Source organism: Salvelinus sp. IW2-2015, linkage group LG19 (assembly GCF_002910315.2).
Source record: "Salvelinus sp. IW2-2015 linkage group LG19, ASM291031v2, whole genome shotgun sequence".
Taxonomy (NCBI): Eukaryota; Metazoa; Chordata; class Actinopteri; order Salmoniformes; family Salmonidae; genus Salvelinus; species Salvelinus sp. IW2-2015.
In genome coordinates this window covers 11,829,808-11,844,339 of record NC_036859.1, presented here as the reverse complement: position 1 = coordinate 11,844,339, position 14,532 = coordinate 11,829,808, and the positions used below count along the sequence as shown (strand labels likewise).

Here is a 14,532-nt window from a genome sequence, read left to right as displayed (position 1 = left end):
AGTAACCTTTTAACTGGTYACTCCATGAACGAGGCTAGCGTAAATTATTAACAAAGACTATTTTGAGATTGCAGCCAAAACAGGAACCAGGCATTGTATGCATGAATGATTTGGCAGTCAGTTAGCTGCTTAGATTTAGTGTTCAAAGTCATATGAAAGTGGAAATGTGAATGTCATGGACACACATCAACCCTTTGCTCTATCGGCAGTGGATCTGTAGAGAGGGGGGAGGTTAAAGAGAGTATAGTGTTATCTTTTTCTCATACTCAGCCAATAGGTTGGGATCTGATTGCAACGTTACAAATGTGTTGTTGTGAGAACCTAAAATGTTCAAAAGCCTAGTTAGAACATTCCGTGTGAGGGAACCACTGGTGAGGAGAAGGTGAATTGATTAGTCCCCAAAAAGCCTCCAAAGTCCCTATATCATTGAAAAAATACAGTGTTCTGTTGTTATGTTGCTTACGCACTTAGGAAAACTTCTGTACAGTATATTAGCATGATGTGACGTAATTTAATTTATTTTCACGGAATAAACCCAAAATGCTTTTAAATCATATCATGCATTTCTTAGTTTCCATAAAATCCGTCACCCCAGCGCTCCATTGGCCCAGCGTTAGTAATGACGAGGCATTTGACCAGCCAGCCAGGCTATAATGACGCTATAATCCTTGACATCTGTCCACCCAGCGCCTATTGATTTGTGGTGGCGGAAGGTGGATCCCCAGTTTATTTATTTTGACCAGATGAGCCCTTGGTATTTATAGCGGGGGTAAAAAAAAAACAGTCAGGGGTCCATCCCAGTCCCAGGCCTGTAGTCTGTTCTGTAGGGCCAGGGTCCCAGCCCGGCCAAGAGGGACAAAATGCACAGAGCTGACCTGACATTCTTCTTGTCCCTATTTTGCCAGTGGTTGGGGTTGCCCTATCTCTAAATTGGCCCTAATAAAAAGGAAGGGAGTGGCAGAGAGAGAGAGAGGGAGAGACGGGTGAAAGTAAAGAAAGAGTGGGGGGGGGGGGTTGATTTTGACTAGATTTGTTTCTCCTTCTTTGGTAATCTAGGAACTGTATAGGTATAGTAGTTCCATTTCTCCAGTGTGTCATCCTGCTGAGTCAGGGTTTCCCCCGTGTTGTTGGCRTGTTAAACGCTGATGGTCACGCGTGTCGGGGTGGTGTGACCATGTGGCAGGAGGGGATGTTGCCCAATGTCTTTGTTTCCTGGCCAGGCAGGACGGCCCTCCAAGAGCATCTGTCACTACAGGGGGTCAGAGGGGCTACGATGAATGAGGCCCCAGAGAATTTACTCCACACACAGCAAATGGCACAACATAGGGGAGGGACAAGGGGACTGGGGGAGGGTGTGTGTGTGTGTGCTTGGGTGTGTGTGTGCTTGACTCAGAGAGAGAGGGGTTCTGCTGTACTGGAGGAAGGAGGAGTATTTGCTGTCCATACTGTCGTGGAGTTTAATTACCAAGGAGCTGCTGATGGCTTGGGGACACACCAGATGAGAATTAATCAGTCTCCTTGGATATTTCCTCACTCTTGTCCTCTTCCTTAGGACCCAAAATGGACTATAATTCGTGACTTTGTGATTTATTATTTTTGTATTGTGGAATTTAGTGTTTGGTTTTGGAGCGTTTTTTGTGTGTGTGTGTGTTATCGAAGTGCTGTCTGGCTGGTGGAGAACCATTGGAAGGTATGGAAGCATTTTACATTGTTTACTCTAGCACTTTGCTGGATTTCCACCAACATGATGTTGATGGCTCAGCTCTTAGCACCTAATTTAAGGGACCTGGAAATGTTAGTCCTTTTTTGCATAACCCCCATCCCCCTCTCCTTTGCTATACTGATGTGTACTCTCATCCTCATTCATTGGTTTTCTAATGTTGACAGTACCCTCTTAGTGAAAAGGGTTCCAAAAGGGTTCTTCGGCTGTCCCCATAGGAGAACTCTTTTTGGTTCCAGGTAGAACCCTATTTGGTTCCAGTCGGAACTCTTTTGGCTTCCAAGTAGAACCCTTTGGGGAAATGGGTTCTACATGGAACCCAATAGGTTTCTACCTGGTATCAAAAGGGTTCTCCCATGGGGACAGCCGAAGAACCCTTTTAGGTCCAAGATAGCACCTTTTTTTTTAGGAGTGTAGCCTACAGTCATTGTTCCTGTATTTCTGTGAAAAATAAATAAATAAGATATGTAATACATTTACTCGAATGACTAAGGTAGTCTGTTTTATCATGATCTATTGTAAGTAATGATGACTGGCAAAAGCTTGTGTGAATGTTTCAATAATCAAGTAAAGAGGTAGTCAGTGATCGTCTTTTTACCATGTTCTGGATGATCTAAATCATTTTAGACTATTATATCACTATGTGTTGTAGAAAAAGCATGTTCAGGATCACCGAGATAGTGTCAAGTTTTTTTCTGCATCTACCCCGGCTTTCCCTTTTTTTTCTCCTCTCTTTTCAAAGTGTGTTTGTGTGTGGGCACACATGTCTATCTGTGCCAGTGCGCGCACACACGTCTATCTGTGCCAGTGCCTATGTGCACGTATGTGGATACAGTAGCAAGTTAGATTTCTTAACGTGAAACCCTTGACTGACTTCAACGTTGCAGTGTTGTCTTTGAAGAAAAGGTTCCAGGAGTGATAGAGTGGGTCTGAAACAGGTTGTGACCAAGGGGAAGTAGATGTAATCCCTCTCTATCCTGCCTCTATCCCTCCATTGTCAGGAGTGTAACGTCATTATGCAGATGAAGGAAGAAACAAAAAGGGAGTGGCGTGGGGGAAAAAGAGAGAGGCAGAGAGGGAAGGAGGGAGAGAGAAAGAAGACAGTGAGGGGTGGGAGCGAGAGGCTAAGCTCACAGTGATCTTGGAGTTAAATATCTAACATTTCTTAGAATTTAAATCCACATCACTCTAAAATAGGACCTCTGTTTTCACATCGTTCATTAACAAGGAGTTAGCTATGTTACGCATACACACACACGGGTGCGTCTGTGTGCACATGTGGGTGTTTGTGTGTGTGTGTTTGTGTTTGTATGTGTGTGTGTTTTGTGTGTGTGTACCTCTGCGGCCACCGCCTTAAATTCCCTCCTTACACCCCTGAGGCAAAATTCCCTACCAGCATGTCATGCTGAAAGGACCCTAAAATGTCATTACCAGAAGAACAGGATCCCAGCCATTAGGCACCCGAGGCTGTGCCTGAGTATGTCTAGATTTACGGCTCCGATGGGTCAGGCACATCTCACTGGCCATCTGCAGTGTCCTAGATTATTGTTATTATTAGTACCTTTTTTTTTAACCTTCTATTCTTATCGTTGTCACATTTAGTTGAGAGTAAGCATTTCATTGTACTGAGTACACCATGTGTTTCTTGTGCATATGACACATAAACTTCATTTGATTTGGCAGCCATGAAAATATTTCAACACTGGCCTAGTGGGGGGTTAATGCCGTTGATAGTGACCCTGTGGTCATGGAAATAGATACAGGGTTATGTTAAGAGTGATCTGTAGTCTAGGCCTACTGATAGGCCAGTGTGATAAGATTGTCTCATCGAATGGGTTATATTACTGTGAATGCAGTTAGCTGCCTAGAGGGCCCTTAAAGCGTGTATCTAGAAGTGAAGGAAGATTTGGATGTTCAGTCTGTACTCAAGAGAATGTTCCCTAAACTCATACAGCGTTCCGGTTRAAGTTATAGCACTGTCTGACCTGGATGGTATGGAATTTGCATGACCTCCCTTATCCCCCTATCCCCTTGTCCCTCCCATTGACCATGTAGCTCTGTAGTTTGATTAGCCCTATCAGTGTGAGGCTAATCATTCACAAAGTTAACTACTTCAATGTGGTTAACAGGACAAATCAGTGTGTATGTAATGCCAGCGCGAGGACTTGGGCCCCAGACCTCAGGCAGGGGCAAATTAGGGACACCAGGTCCCAAAAATGGCATAACAAGGACCATGCATTACAGGATGGTGACAGGGAGCATTCTTGTAACAGTCAATGTTTTGAAGGGAACTTTGTATCAGCTTAGTTGTATAAGGTCTAGGAGTGGGTAAACAATGCTTGGGGTCAAAGTGGAAGTACAGATGTAGGATCTTAATTTGATCACCCTGTTGTTGCAGGAAATGTCCTGCAAACGTGTAGTGTATTCAAGGTTTAAAAAGGCTTCTAAAGTTTGAAATTTCCACTTTAAAATGTCAGACTTAATAAAAAATAAAAATAAACATTTATCAACGCCTACAAAAATTCCATGAATTATAATCCACACCAAAGTTCAAATTTCCTGTTGCTGCAGGATTATTTTCCTGCTGTGAGAAACTGGTCAAATTAAGATCTTATATCTCTACCAGTTTTTAGTAGTTGGTGGTGTGTGTGTGTGTGTGTGTGTGTGTGTGTGTGTGTGTGTGTGTGTGTGTACGTGTGTACGTGTGTGTGTGTACGTGTGAGCGCCCATATACAGTTTGTGTGTGAGTGTGCGCACACATGTGCATACACGTGTGTAAGCATGTGTGTGTGTGCATACATTATTTGTGTGTGTGTGTGTGTGTGTGTGGATGATTACAAACCCTAAAACTCTAGTGTGTTTTACAAAAATACCCAGAGGCTACCGTATCACATAACCCCTGTTCACCGCCAACGGTCACTACATATGTCATGGTTTTGTGCAATCTGTTAAGCTCTTCTTAACTTTTGAGTGGCCTCTCTCATTGCTCTAAGTGCAGCCATTCATTTTCATTGTCAGACATGTTGTGTGGACTGTACTGACTATTTAAAAGCTTTTGTGCGTCTTTCATGCTTGAGTTTCATTTCAATAGGATTTTTAAAATATTGGGTTTGATTTGATATCTTGAGATGAAAGGTGCTGCAGGCCTATCGTGTGTTATTTGCAGCAAACATTTCTACTTGCATACAGTATATCAATTGTGTCTGTTCATTTGGATCCTTGGGTGAAGATGCATTTAGTTAATCTCATGTATTCATCTAACCTCTTTCTTTAGGTCTAGAACAGTGCTGCTGAGGGGGATGTCACTGCAGGACGTTTCTACACAGTGGTTCTTCTGACCCATCATGTAGTAGAGGAGAACAAATCCCTTCACGCCTGGGAACAATTACACAAGGTAAGGACAGCTACACCAAGATGACGTGATAATACATGAGATTATCATGTTTTAAAGCCGTGTCGGGAAAGTGAGGTAAAGTCCGAATGGGAAAGATGTATAAAGAGAGAAAGGAGGGTCTTGTTCCTTAGGGCACACCATAGCAAAACTTGTCAAAACGTGAAACCATAACGAGCATTTCTTATTGGACAAGTTCAGATGGTACCTCTGTATTTCACAAAATGTCTGACAATTTTCTTCAATTTAATTCCTAATGAACAAGCCCTATTTTTTTCTCCCATATGGCCTCCTGGAATTAGCAAGCTTGTCACAGGACCAGACCTTAATTCTGCCCGGGGGTTAGATTCTTGCAATATGGCCATTATGGCCACCCAGGCTCAGGAATCTGTGGAAGAATCTGAGACTGGTTTTCTGGTCAGCTTCCAGTTGCCTCTGAGAAAATCGAGATCTCAGTCACTTCTCTTCTCCAAACATGATTCTGTCACTACCTGAAAACACAGATCAGACACTATTTCATCATTCATCAAACAGAATTACGTCGAATGAAATCACGCCTGAAATCACTCCTGACCACCCACTTCCTCTATCTCTCTCCTGCTCCAGCCACATCCATTAGGCCACCTTTGTCACGGTGTGGCTTTGTTGTGATGGAGCACGTGTTGAAGGGTCTCGTCTGTGTTCCCCTCTCCACCTCTCCCATGTGTCAGCTTTGTGAGGTCACCACTATGGCTTCACTTTGTGAGGTTTAAAGACAAATCTGTTCTCTGCTGCTCTGGGCTCTTGAATTGACCTGGAAGTCCTCCAGAAAACCTCTTAAGGCATCAGCATGTTTCGGTTCGGCTCGGCGAAGCATGCTGATGCCTTAAGAGGTTTTCTTGAAAAATGTGAAAAAAGTACTGTTTGTCTATTTTGAGACACCGAAACCAGACTGAATTAATATTTTCATGTTTTTGCAGAGAATTCTTCAACTAATTAGGACGTTTGGTGCAGTATTTCTCAAGTGAAAAGATTTGCATGAAACCGACTTCGGCTATCAACTTCGAGAAAAAATGACGTGTGCACGAACAGCCGAAGACCAAAACTAACAAAAACGTCACCAAATGTTGTCATAATATATGGGAAGATGTGGACGCCTTCACCAGGCTCCGCCACCTCTTTAAACACACCTTGGGTAGTTCTCTCTCTATCTCTTTCTACCTTTCTTCATCCATCCACCCGTCAGCGGAGGGAGAAATACTGTAGCTTCTTTATGTTAAGCTGCTTATCTCTGTCAAAGCACAATCAGGCACCACACTTAATCTTGTCCTTTGTCTGCCTTGGCTGGCCATATCCCACCCCCTCTCTATCTCTCTCAAGTCAAAGGGCTTTATTGGCATGGGAAACATATGTGTACATTGCCAAAGCTGTCTCTCTCTCACTGTCTCTCTCTCTCTCCCTCTTGCTGTCTCTTTCTCTCTTTCTTCTCAGTCTCTCTGCCCCTTTTCCATCTGGGTAGGTTCTTGGGTAATCAGCCAGGCTTGAACCTGTCCAGGCATGGGACAGGTTAGGGCAGGAACAGGACCTCGGATGGCTAACTGTTCCAACTTGATTACCAAGCCTGCCGTTTATTGACAGAATAAAAGGGTTCCAGAAGGCTACACTACAGTAGCTAAAGACAACCTGGGAAGAAACATGCTTCTTCATTTTAAAAGGGTGCACAAAAAGCTTTTGAGTAGAATCAACATAGAAACTGAATAGTGCTTTGTATTTGTCAGATTGATCTCAGTAAAATAGGTTCTCTTGATTTAATGATTAACCCAGTTAAGTCTTATTTGGTTGTATTTCATAATGGTTACCTTAGGCGAGGGGTATTTTGTCCAGTGGCAATTCACCTGTCAATCAAATTATCTGGATTGGATGCTACTTGTTTTTTTACATGTAAAAAATAGATTAAAATTGGTTAGTTATATTTAAATGTGATTTGTCTACAAATTCTGTATGTACTATAGATATCATGTGTAGTCTATTTTCCTGTACATTTATTTTACATTGCAGATACAGGATTTTGTTTTGGACTAGTTGTTTGATAGCCAAGCCATTTATAAGTCGCTTGGCATAGTCAAAATGTCATATTGCTAGGCATAGAGTTAGTCAAAATACATGATATCACAAGTAATTGTGCCCCTAAAAAACATGCCCAGACAATGTGATGGTTACAGAGTCCAAGCTGTTCCCAAACAGATGAAGCCTTCAACCTGTGGCTTGACTTGGCTGTTAATGGTTGCATTTATACAACACTACAGTAACACCTGCAAAATGTAGCCCAAGGACAATGGTAGGGAGGGTTTTTCAGGCCAAGAGCATATGTTAGCTGGCAGTCCTTTATAATTGTAAACCCTGCAAATGAATGGCTGGGTGATATGAAAAGGGCAATGACCAGAAAAGGGAGAGGAGCGTTAAGGAGAGTTATTTAAGGATAGTTATTTAGTTGGACAGTCTATATCAGTCATTCATTATGGGGATACTTGGCTAGTGCCCTTGCCCTGCACTGGTCACTTCTGTTCTATTTGAACAAGGGCTTTTCACTAAGCCCCCCCCCCCCCCCTTACACTCTTCAGTGCCACCAGGCCACATGTGTGTCCCCCTGTCTGTCCAGCTGCCACCTGCTTCCCAACCTCAACCCCAGGCCCACACAGCCGACCTCGGCAGATGTCCGAAGAGTGGACCAAAGGAGGGGGCAATGAGGCCAGGGTGACATACTGAAATTCAGAAAGAGAGGGAAAGATCTAGAGACAAAACCAGAAAGAAATAGGGTAGGGATAAAGACAGAGGGGGAAAAAAGTAGAGAGAGTGAGAGATTGTGTGTGCGCATGCATCTTCTTATGTGAGACTGTAAGTGCATCCTAGCATCTTTATGACCCCTGGACAAGTATTCTTTGTAGATTGGATTTCTACTCTGTTCTCTCTTACTAATCGACGTGGATGGAGCTGAGCCTTGAGTGCATAGCTGTGCTTTTGTCCATGTTATACCGTTCTTCTCATTACAGATAATGGGGAATTCGTACGCAGGGCAGCTGAAATCTGCTCGCTTCGAGGAGGCCCTCCACAACTCCATCAAGGCCTCCCTACGCTCCAGCAGTGGAGACCCACAGCCCATCTTCACTCAGCTATACCTGGAGCCTGACCAGTATCCTGGCAACATGGATGGTACTTCTCTCTGTCTGCATGGCTCCATTCTCTGTCCTCATCAAGGTCGTTATGTATAGAAACAGTACAAAACACTAGCTATAGCCAGCTGACTCTTTCGTTAGTGGATCATAGATAACAGAAACACATAGAAAAAAAACGTCTTTCTCTGATCATTATGTTAAATTATGTTAATGATAACCAGTTGAATAGGACTTGAGAATTAGTCATTACATTATACCCACACACACAGCAAATCCATATCATCTCACACATTTAGTTCTCTTGAAGAGAGGTAGACTTGAACGTGGCCATGTAATGTGTTATGGGTTTGTCCTTCTCTTGAAAAAGGACTTGCAAAGCCTCCGATCTCCATCTCCTTGCCTTTGTCTGGCAACTTCACTCCAGGAGAATTTCTTGTGTTGTGTGATGTGGTGTATGATGGCGACATTATGTCTTACGGGGTCATTGTGTGTTATTGGGTCAGATATAAAGCCCAAGGTGAACCTGTACATGCCGTGCGGGGAGCCTAAGGGTCAGGATCTGCTAAACGGCCAGGCCTCTAACGGTCTGGAAGAGCTGGAGGAGGAGGACGACTCTGACACCAGCAGCCCCCCTCTGCCCTACCTACACCAGGGCCCTGCGCCCGACGGTTGCTGCACCATGGACGGTAGGCCTCAAAAAACATCTCATACTCCTTTTGTCCTGGGAACCCCTGGGATTCAAATCCTTGCTAAAAAGCAGATCTTAAGAACACATCTTGTACATTCTCTACTTAGGAACACCACATGTTTGCAACAATATTCACCATGGTATGTTCCAATGTATCGTAGACATCTATATAGATATTATTCAGCAAGTTGACGACGATAATACTAATTTCAGTGAACGCGACCATGGTACGTGTACTGTGTGTTGTTGTTGTGGATGTTTACTCCCGAGCTGACTGTTGTTCTGTCTCTTCTTCTCAGGGTTCTGTCAGGCCGGTAAGGACCTCCGTCTGGTCTCCATGGCGACGGAACCGATCGAAGTCCCAGCTGGCTTCGAGCTTGTCGGTGCCAAATCCTCCAGCGTCCCAGAGCACATCCTGGTGTGTGCCGTGGACAGGCGCTTTCTGCCTGATGAGAACGGGAAAAATGCACTTTTAGGTCAGTCCGTCTCTCTGACCTGATATACTGAGGTAGACATATGAGTATTTTACCCGCTCAGTTTAGATGAGTCATCAGAAATGCTCGATTTTTACCACCCTCCATACTGTAGCTTGCAACTAGTTTTGATTACTGTTGCATTCAGCATTTGGTTAACCTGTGCTGTGGCCTCCTAATGCCACATTGAATTGAACAGCTTATTTTTGTTGTTCATAAATGTTTGGCGATAGAAATATTGACATGAGACTATACTGTATCCTTATAATATGTGTTGTGTGTGCAGGGTTTTCAGGGAACTGTGTTGGCTGTGGRGAGAAGGGGTTCCGGTACTTTACTGAGTTCTCCAACCACATCAACCTGAAGCTGGCCACGCAGCCCAAGAAGCAGAAGCACTTAAAATACTACCTGGTGAAGAACTCTCAGGGTGCTCTGTGCAAAGGACCCCTCATCTGCTGGAAAGGTGAGATGTCTCTCTGACCCTATCTGCATTCATTTCACACACTTTCTGCAACACTTTACATTGAATTTCTCTTATACCTGTGTTGTAACACTGTAATTACACTAGTAACATTGTATGTTTCTACAACATGACAGGATGTTGCATAGTAATTTAGCAAATGCATTATAAATGCATAATGGAGTTGAGTGGTTTTTGCAATAACGTTTGTAATAACTCAAATGTGGTATTGGTCTGGGGCTATATTTTTTTTATGACCCATCAATATATATACAAAATGTATCATTGATTGATTCAATGATAATATGTTTCCAGCTCTATTTTACATATGTTATTTATTTCTCCCCTCCTTTTCCCCAGACTGCAAGACGCGCCAGTTCGCCAATAGCAGTGCGTCCACCTCCAAGCCCAGTTCCTCATCCTCCCTGAGTAGCAAGGAAATGGAGCACCAACGGACACAGCTCTTCCCCTTTCTCCCTCTCAGGTAGACACACACACACCCCCCCTCTTCCACTTTCTCCCTCTCAGGTAGGACACACGCACACCCTCCTCTTCCTCTTTCTCCCTCTCAGGTAGGACACACTCACACCCTCCTCTTCCTCCCTCTCAGGTAGGACACGCACACCCTCCTCTTCCTCCCTCTCAGGTAGGACACACGCACACCCTTCCTCTTCCTCTTTCTTCCTCTCAGGTAGGACACACGCACACCCTCCTCCCTCCCTCTCAGGTAGGACACGCCACACCCTCCTCTTCCTCTTCTCCCTCTCAGTAGGACACACGCACACCCTCCTCTTCCTCCCTCTCAGGTAGGACACGCACACCCTCCTCTTCCTTTCTCCCTCTCAGGTAGGACACGCACACCCTCCTCTTCCTCCCTCTCAGGTAGGACACGCACACCCTCCTCTTCCTCTTTCTCCCTCTCAGTAGGACATGCACACCCTCCTCTTCCTCCCTCTCAGGTAGGACACGCACACCCTCCTCTTCCTCTTTCTCCCTCTCAGGTAGGACACGCACACCCCCTCTTCCTCCCTCCCTTTCAGGTAGACATGCACACCTCTCTTCCTCTTTCTACAGTCACTACTAAAGTCACTACAAAATATCTCAAAAATTACCTCTAAACTTTGCCAAAACATTTCAAACTACTTTTGTAATACAACTTAAGTATTTGTAAACGTTAATAATCGATCAAATTGAAGACGGGTCTATCTGTTTTCAATACAGGAGATCAACAAACTAACGCTACTTTTCTAGTCTTGCGCAACTCTCACAAACAGTACACATGACGTTACACTGTTTCCAGGTGGCCTTACTTCTTCATTGCACAAAGAATAACCTCAACCTATTTCCAAAGAGTGGTGACATCCAGTGGAAGCGGTAGGAACTGAAAAACAGGTGATTAGAAATCCAGTATTCCAATGAAATCTCATTGAACAGACAGTGACTTAAAAAATAAATAAAAATAATTTAGTCCTCGGGTTTTGCCTGCTACATAGTTCTGTTATACTACAACATGATTCAAACAGTTTTAGAGTGTTTTATCCAAATCTACTAATAATATGCATATTTATATTCTGGGGATGAGTAGAAGGAAGTTGAAATTGGGCACGCTATTTATCCAATAGTGAATTTTTAACTTCTCTAGGGTACGTGAGACAGTAGCGTCCCACCTCTTCAACAGCCAGTGAAACTGCAGGGCCCCAAATTCAAATACAGAAATACTCATTATAAAAATTCTGAAAATAAAACATATTTACATAGGTTTAAAGATTAACTTCTTGTGAATCCAACCACGGTGTCAGATTTAAAAAATGCTTTACGGCGAAAGCATACCTTACGATTATTTGAAACATAGCCCAGCAGACAAATCATAAAATTAATCCCTTACCTTTGATGATCTTCATATGGTCACTCAGCAGACATTCATTTACTCAATAAAATGTTCCTTTTGTTCGATAAAGTCTCTTTATATCCAAAAACCTCCGTTTTGTTCGCGCGTTTTCTTCAGTAATCCACAGGCTCAAACACAGTCAAAACAGGCAGACAAAAAATCCAAATTGTATCCGTAAAGTTCATAGAAACATGTCAAACGATGTTTATATTCAATCCTCAGGTTGTTTTTAGCCAAATAATCGATAATATTTCAACCGGACAATAACGTCGTCAATATTTAAAAGGTAAACAAGAAAGGTACTCTCTTTGTCGCCGCATGAAAAAGCTCTGTGACACTTTTAGGTGAGTAATCCTGTTCTGATGGAGTCTGTCAGAAGCTAGAAGCTCTTTTCAGTCATAAGAGATGATGGGTAGCAGCAAATTTATGTCCAAAATATTTTTCAAACAAAATAGCACAGTTGGTTAGTAGCCCGTAAAAGGCAGCCATCCCCTCCGGCGCCATTATTATTCAGAGTTGTTCTGCATTTCATGCCAATTTGCTAATCTTCCAAGAAAAAATGTGAGTATTGGCAATTCAGAGGGTTTTGGGATGAATAAACCGTCTGATTCAATGAATGATGGAGCTGAGTTTGCCTTTTTTTGGATTTTGGATGAAAGCAGCCCCAATAAACTGCCTGCGTCAACTGCTTAAAATAGTGTGTTATTAGAACAGAACTGATTTGGCAGGCGAAAACCTGAGAAAAATCCATTCAGGAAGTAGTTTTGTTTTTGTTTTTGTAGTTTTCTATTCAATGCCATTACAGTATCCATTGACTTAGGACTCAAATGGCAGTTCCTATGCCTTCCACTAGATGTCAGCAGTCTTTAGAAATTGTTTCAGGCTTGTATTCTGAAAAATGAGGAAGTAAGAGCAGTCGGAATGAGTGGACCCTAAAGTGTCAGGGTCCCTTGGGAGGAYTCGTAGGCGAGTGAGTAAATCGCCACTACCATCGGTTCTATTGGCCAACGTGCAATCACTGGAAAACAAACTCGATGATCTACGGTCGAGACTTTYCTACCAATGGGACATAAAAAACTGCAATATCTTATGTTTCACCRAGTCATGGCTGAACGACGACRCGGATAATATAGAGCTGGCTGGGTTTTCCATGAATCGGCAGGACAGAGCAGTTACGTCTGGGAAGACAAGGGGCGGGGTGTGTGTMTATTTGTCAATAACTGCTGGTGCGCGATGTCTAATATTAAAGACATCTCAAGGTATTGCTCATCTGAGGTAGAGTACCTCATGATAAGCTGTAGACCACAGTATCTACCAAGAGATTTATCATCTATATTATTCGTAGCTATCTATTTACCACCACAAACCGATGCTGGCACTAAGACTGTACTCAACGAGCTATATAAGGCCATAAGCATACAAATAAATGCTCATCCAGAAGAGGCGATCCTAGTGGCCGGGGACTTTAATGCAGGCAAACTTAAATCTGTTTTACCTCATTTCCACCAGCATGTCACAGGTGCAACCAGAGGAGAAAAAAATCTAGACCACCTTTACTCCACACACAGAGACACATACAAAGCTCTCCCCCGCGCTCCATTTGGCAAATCTGACCATAATTCTATCCTCCTGATTCCTGCTTACAAACAAAGACTAAAGCAGGAAGTAGCAGTGACTCGCTCAATACGGAAGTGGTCAGATGACRCGGATGCTACGCTACAGGACTGCTTTGCTAGCACAGACTGGAATGTGTTCTGTGATTCAGCTAATGGCATTGAGGAGTATACCACCTCAGTCACTGGCTTCATCAGTAAGTGCATCGAAAACATCGTCCCCACAGTGATTGTACGTACATATCCCAACCAGAAGCCATGGATTACAGGCAACATCTGCACCGAGCTAAAGGCTAGATCTGCCGCTTTCAAGAAGCGGGACATTAATCCAGACGCTTATAAGAAATGACGCTATGCCCTCCGACGAACCATCAAACAGGCAAAGCGTCAATACAGGACGAAGATTGAATCCTACTACACCGGCTCCGACGGTCGTCGGCTGTGGCAGGATTTGCAAACTATTACAGACTACGAAGAGAAACCCAGCCGCGAGCTTTTATTTCTTTCATCACATTCCCAGTGGGTCAGRAGTTTACATACACTCAATTAGTATTTGTGGGGTGGCAAGTAGCSTAGTGGTTAGAGCGTTGGAKTAGTAACCAAAAGGTTGCAATATTGAATCCCTGAGCTGACAAGGTAAAAATCTGTCGTTCTGCTCCTGAACAAGGCAGTTAACCCACTGTTCCTAGGCCGTCATTAAAAATAAGAATTTGTGAGAATTTGTTAACTGACTTGCCTAGTTAAATAAAGGTAAAAAAATTAGGTAGCTTTGCCTTTAAATTGTTTAACTTGGGTCAAATGTCAGGTTTGTAGGCCTCCTTGCACGCACACGCTTTTTARGTTCTGCCCACAAATTTCATATAGGATTGAAATCAGGGCTTTGTGATGGCCACTCTTACTTTAACTTCCTGACTGATGTCTTGAGATGTTGTGTAACAGTTTAACTTTACGTCCGTCCCCTCGCCCATACCCGGGCGCGAACCAGGGACCCTCTGCACACATCAACAACAGTCACCCACGAAGCATCGTTACCCATCGCTCCACAAAAGCCGCTGCCCTTGCAGAGCAAGGGGAAACCCTACTTCAAGGTCTCAGAGCAAGTGACGTAACCAATTGAAAGGCTATTAGCGCGCACCACCGCTAACTA

At 43.5% G+C, this 14,532-nt stretch overlaps 1 protein-coding gene across 1 annotated transcript in view; it reads left to right on the top strand.

Moving 5' to 3' along the window:
• Positions 1 to 1,063: 1,063 nt before the first annotated feature.
• Positions 1,064 to 14,532, top strand: part of LOC111979593 (GREB1-like protein) — a 49,563-nt gene continuing 36,094 nt past the window's right edge. Inside the window, 8 exon segments of the mRNA XM_070448821.1 lie at positions 1,064 to 1,690; positions 4,995 to 5,114; positions 8,141 to 8,300; positions 8,767 to 8,949; positions 9,251 to 9,427; positions 9,711 to 9,887; positions 10,245 to 10,323; positions 10,325 to 10,368. Coding sequence (XP_070304922.1) covers positions 8,144 to 8,300; positions 8,767 to 8,949; positions 9,251 to 9,427; positions 9,711 to 9,887; positions 10,245 to 10,323; positions 10,325 to 10,368 — 817 coding nt within the window. The 5' untranslated portion in view covers positions 1,064 to 1,690; positions 4,995 to 5,114; positions 8,141 to 8,143.